Source organism: Condylostylus longicornis, unplaced genomic scaffold (assembly GCF_029603195.1).
Source record: "Condylostylus longicornis isolate FDR11 unplaced genomic scaffold, ASM2960319v2 ptg000048l, whole genome shotgun sequence".
In the NCBI taxonomy this organism is placed as follows: domain Eukaryota; kingdom Metazoa; phylum Arthropoda; class Insecta; order Diptera; family Dolichopodidae; genus Condylostylus; species Condylostylus longicornis.
Window position 1 is genome coordinate 7,250,756 of NW_026578017.1, and position 6,078 is coordinate 7,256,833.

The window sequence follows — 6,078 nt, forward strand, 5'->3', positions numbered from 1 at the left end:
AGTTTAGTTAATTACTTGATTTAATCAATTCAAATATAAAATCTATAGTTTAACAAGTCAAAAAGGATGTATAAAAATTCTTATAACTTAAAAAATAATATTCTTTTTCGAATTTACATGAAGTATTTCTTACAATGACTAAAATTCATATTATTTTTCATAATTTAATTTTGATGGTAATAAGTCCAACACAATATTTGTGTTCAAGTATTAAAAATCATAGTAATAGTGTGCTTTTTCTTAATACAAAATATTAATATAATAAAACATTCTTAGTCCATAAATAAGTATAGCTGAATCCGTACTAGACTTGTAAGCATTAGCCAAATAAATTGGACACTTTTCAATATTATTGGAATCTCATGTTATGTTGCAATCTCTTCTGCATTATTTGAATTTAACATTGGTTCAGTAGCACCAAGATCAGCTGTTTTTGTCATATCACGATTCGGTTTTAATCTATTGAAAAATCCATACTAAAAAAAAATTTTTAAAAATTATAATTGTTTTCAACTTTGTTTTACTCGGATAATACGAGTATGAAAATGTGATTAAATATGCGTACCTTGTACATTATGAAAATCATAACAGCCAATAGTATAAGACCAGCTAAAACTGATAGAACAATAACCCAAATAGGTGTCGAAGAAATTCGATATTTTGATACAATCACATAGTGTGTACCTTTGTTAATATCCAAAGATTCCCTGTTCAATGAAATTTTAATTTTTAATGTAATAAAAATAGACAAAAAATTAAATTAAATTTACCCTGATTCGTCACCGGTTCGTGTAATATTAAATACATTTGATATAAAGAAAAATATTTTTTCATCTATCAATACCTTATTGATTTCATCTAAATTAACAATGAATCTTAAGTCAATATTAATGCCTCGATCAACACTTATACGAAAATTATTAACTTTCATAACAATATCAACACATTCTGATTCATTTGGATCATTACATTGAAATTCTATAACTTTATTGATTGGCAGTGTACCGACAAGTTCATGACTAATTTTTCCAGACAACTTCTCTTCTGTTATACGTGACATCTTTATTTCAGTTTCGTTAATTTCAATTTCAGGTTTAAATTCACTAAAACGTCGTTTTCTCATAGCAAAATTGTGAACATCATTATCAACATTGAAATCATCATTATGATGTTCAGGATCATAACCAAACTTTGAATGATCATATTTATTAGCATCTAAGGAATCAGAAACAGGTAGATATAGCATATTACTTGCTTCATTACCCCCATAATTATTTTCTTTTCGGTTTACTACTTCACCTTTTTCATAATAAGTTGGATTTAAATTATATGAGGCATAATTTGCTTTAATTGTCACATTTTCTGAACTAATAATTGTTACAAATGTTGTTGTTTTTGGTATTAAATATTCGAGTGGAACTGATATTTTAATTGTAGCTTCTTTTATTATACTAGGTCCATTATTTCTAATCTAAAATTTTACATAATTATTAATAATGAAGTACCTTTATTACCTTAGAATTTTACCTCATATTTATTAATGAATTCATGCATACCACTCTTTTCATCTAAGGTTATCATTTCATTTGCATTTGTTCGAATTACATCCACAGAACTATGCTCAATCATTTTTATTGTATCGGTAACAGAATTATCAATTACATTCTTTTCTTTACCGGTACTGAATACTTGTGCTGTGATTTCCAAATATTTCACGTCAATATTACTAGCATCAAAACTTATTGTTATTGAATCAATTTTTCCAGTGTGCATTGGTTGACCTTGATTTAGATCGCACAACAACAAATTCCGTTCAACACTACACATTGATGGTACTTTTGCAAAAGGCATATTATTTGAAGATGTTACGTTTAATTGTGGTAAATATGCAGTTTCACCATCATTCCGTACTTTGTACTCAATACTTATAATATTACTACTTCCAATTACGAACGTCTTACTGTAAATACAAAATGCGCAACTCAAATTTATTAGTCTTTCACGATTCTAAAATATTAACCTTAATCCATGACTATTAATATTCAAATCAGCAATACAAATTTCATTTGAACAACCAGTACTAAATGCTATTCTATAAATCATAGAATTCGGATGGGATGGATCCAATGCAGCACATCTGCCGCAAAATTCTAAAAATATAGTAAATTTTATTGCCTGCTATTTAAAACAAAATTATAGTTTTATAAGTGTACCCTCGGTATTAACAACACGATGGACTAATTCGAAACTCATTTTAAATTCAATTGGTTTAAAAATATCTTCTAAATTAAATTGAATATTGGTTTCATACTCCTTGCACTTATTCATTTCGGGTCTTAAATTTATAACATCATTTAAATTATAGTTTCCATCGTTGAATCTCACTCGTTTCAAAAGAGTATCTGCATCAATTTTTACTCTTAAATCTTGATTTGCTGTCTTTTCAGGATTCTCAGAATTCGTTTTCATTTTAAAACAAACTCTTATTCGAAGCTTTTTTTGATCTTGCTGAATTTCACGTGATGTTGAATCAATTGTACTAAAAATTTTTACAATTGGGTATGATTTATATAAATAAACTAAGTCAGAATTGGGTGCACCAATGGCAAAATCATTGAATCCATTTCCATCGATATCTAAACCTTTTGATAAACCATGTCCAAACATATGATTGCCATTTGCATTTTCATTATTTGGTGCCGTTATAGTTTGACTTGGTTTCGAGTTTAAACCATTTTTACCTCCTAAATAAATATAAACTTTTCCATTTTCGCTAAATGGTGCACTTATCGCTAAATCATTATAACCATCTTGATTAATGTCACCCAATAATGATATACTTGTACCAAATCTTCCTGGATCTTGATTAGGTGATTGTAGAACAGTTTCATCAAAAATAAAATTTTTCCCGAGACTTAAATAAACATATACAGCACCACAGTCGTATACATTAGTTTTAGCATAAAGCGGAGCTGAGACAATAATGTCAGTATGACCATCTCCATTAATATCTTCTGTTACAACAGTGTAACCAAAAAATTCTCCAAATTGTGTTCCACTAAACGTTTGATATTTTTTTATATTATAGTATTTAGATTTATTATCCTTAATGATATCATATATATAGACTTCACCATCATAATTATTGGCACGTGGTGCACTTGAAACGTACAATAATTTTCGTTCTGAATCAACATTAAAATACCCTGAACTGACAGAATAACCGAAATATGAAAAATCTGGCTGATTCCATAAATTTGGATTTGGGACAGAGCTTACGAATTTTTTATTTTCATCTAAATTATATTGAATTTGAACATCACGTTTTTGCATACCACCTAAATCTTTATCTTCCTCAGCACGATAACGAATTACAGATCCTTTCCAATCATATATACCAGGCGCCCCCGTAAGAATTTCATCCTCTTCACCGGTCCAATGCAAACTAAAACCAGATTGGCCGAATGCGTAAACAAAACTATTTTCCCAAATTTGTTGACCTTAAAAAAAATTTTTTTTATTACAAAGAGAATATTTTACATCAATATAAAAATTCTAGTTACTTGTTCCTTTTAATGGTGATATTGTTTTAATAATTGTAGGCTGTTCATCAATTGTATCTGAAATTTTATAACATATTCCATGCATTAAGTAATCATTTCTTGTTTCAGCTTTCATTCTCGGAGCACATGCTATTAAAGGTTCTGAACTTTTTGGACCACCATCTAAAGAGCCGCCCAGCCATTGGAAATCTTTCTTTTTGCTATCAATGGTATGCTCATTGTCTTCGGAATGTTCGTTACCTTTTTTATCAATTAAATAAACAACACAATGCCCGGATGATCCAGATTCCAATGTACATTTATATATAAGACCAGTTTCATTTATATTTCTTTGACTTTCAGTAGATGATTGAGCCCTTGGAGCACCTATAAATATACTAAAAAATTTCATTCAAGACTTGATTTTAGTTATGTTGTCAAAAATATCTTTAAAATAAATTGTTATTGGTGCATTAAAAACTGCTTGATTCTTAAAGTTCGAATTGTGTACAACCTTCTTTAATTAATAAAAACAGAAATAAAAATATCGAAGTTGTCATAATATTAATTAAAGAATTAACCTTACTGTTTATTAAGTAAACTTGGCTTATCTTATCATAAGTCTCACCAAATTTTTATGCTGCCTATGAAATTCTATAGAAATTCTTAATCATTTGCACTTACAGTTTAATATTTATTTTTAATAATTATGATTCATTTTACTCACCTTCTATGCTTTAATAGTAATGTATATCCAAAATAAGATGAGCGAAGTTTGGGAAGATATCGACCAATTGTTGGTTCCTTAATTATTAAATTTGGCATCGGTGATACATTAAATGCTCTTACTATAATTATTAAATTAAATACTATTACTAAAAATTTTTGATAACCCATTTTATATTATTCGCCGATTTATTCATATGTATTATTAACAACCGCACCCGATCAAATGAAAAAAAAAATATAAAAATTTAATCTCAGCATTCGTTAGCGGTCTACAACAAACTGATAACAGTTTTTTGTATATCTAATATTTTGCTCAATTTTGCTCACTATTCAATAAAAGCTTAGATAAAACTGAATTGATAAGATTAGTGTTATCTTTTTTATTAAATTTCGATAAGATATGATTAACATAAGGCTATAGATCCTGAGTTTCTCAAACTTACGATACTCGGTAAGTAGGCCGTGTAGCATCAAAAGTGCTACCACATAGTACTCGAAATTAATACTTACTAGTTTGTGAGCTTGTTTTTTTTTTGTTTTTGGTTTTAATTACCTTTTGATCGAATATGTCTTTCCAACCTTATACTATTTCTAACTTTTTTCAGTAAATATACTTAAGCTTAAATAAAATTCTTTGTATTTATAAATTTTGATATTAAATTTCTTAATTATTCAGTCTGATCGAAAATAGAAAGAACCGAAAGGCGCCATATAATCTTAACAAAATTTATAGCAGAAATTTGATCACCTTTTCACAAAAATACGCGCTATAAAATCAACCTTGTTATCTAGATAACATCCAACTTTGAAATTCTAAATTTCACCGAGTTTACCCCACTTAATGTACCTATGTAAGTGGGAAAATTCATTATTTACCTTTTTCACACCAAGTTTCCCAAAAAGTTCTATAAATAGGTTAAAATTGCCTAAATTTGGGATAAAGAGGAAAGTTATAATATTGGCTATATAAAGGTAAGGATTAGAGTAAAACTACAGCCTACATTTAGGGGATTATTGTTTTGAAGAAAATTTTCAAAACTTAGAAAATTTGCATATATACAGGCGGAGCTTTAAATTTTTCTTTTGAAACTTCTTCTCTTTTGAAACTTCTGAATTAAAAACATGCATAATTATCGTAATTTTTCCATTATTTAAAATTTATAATGGCGTACGCTTTTAAAGTTTCTAATTGAAATTGTGCATTCAAATTGTTTGATATTGGATTAAAATTTTTCATCTCAATCACATCAATCTCATTAGATGTCCTAAAAAAAATACTTATTTTTGAAAATTTATGACTTTTTAAGCTTATGTTCTAATCAAAATTAGAGTTTTTTAAAAGTAAGTGATACAATAGCCAATGTATTCATAAATCAAACTCAATATTCAATAAATTTAAATTATAATAAATATATATAATACAAATAAATAAATATAGATTAAATAAATATAATATAAATAAATATAAATTCAAATTTTCAATATTTTAGGAAACATACTCGATTTCGTCAATCTTTTTGTCTTTCATTCTTTCTCAAATATTTAATTAAAACTCTTAAAAGTTGTGCATTACATCCACAATTTTAGTCATACTATGAATTTCCAAGAAAATTCGAAAACTAGAGGAGTTTTTTAAAAATAATTACGCTTAGAAAGTTATTGCTCCACACAACAACAAAACTTTTAATTTTTTAGGACAACTTGGCATAGTTTTTCTTTAAGTGATAATAGCTCTTGCTAATTTTCGCATAAATGTAAAATACTAGTAGTGACTCTAAAGTTATGTATGAAGGAAGTAGTTTGTTAT

The 6,078-nt window shown here is 27.4% G+C and overlaps 1 protein-coding gene across 1 annotated transcript; it reads right to left on the minus strand.

Annotated features, from left to right (window-relative positions):
* Positions 1–184: 184 nt before the first annotated feature.
* On the minus strand, positions 185–4,519 carry LOC129611093 (integrin alpha-PS3-like). The gene is made up of 8 exons (XM_055524034.1): positions 4,270–4,519; positions 3,564–3,940; positions 2,214–3,500; positions 2,021–2,150; positions 1,528–1,960; positions 771–1,471; positions 566–707; positions 185–476 (listed from the first exon to the last, which is right to left on the minus strand). Exons 1-8 carry the CDS (start codon positions 4,437–4,439, stop codon positions 366–368), a joined length of 3,351 nt encoding a protein of 1,116 aa, XP_055380009.1. The 5' UTR covers positions 4,440–4,519; the 3' UTR covers positions 185–365.
* Between the last annotated feature and the right edge of the window lie 1,559 nt (positions 4,520–6,078).

What these genes read in the sequence shown, in the direction of transcription:
- LOC129611093 (XM_055524034.1), bottom strand. Translation starts at nt 4,439, where the DNA reads ATGGGTTATCAAAAATTTTTAGTAATAGTATTTAATTTAATAATTATA. An exon ending in TCGTGTTGTTAATACCGAGG is followed by an intron (nt 2,151 to 2,213) that starts GTACACTTATAA and finishes CTATATTTTTAG; the next exon opens with AATTTTGCGGCAGATGTGCT. An exon ending in CGAACCGGTGACGAATCAGG is followed by an intron (nt 708 to 770) that starts GTAAATTTAATT and finishes TTCATTGAACAG; the next exon opens with GGAATCTTTGGATATTAACA.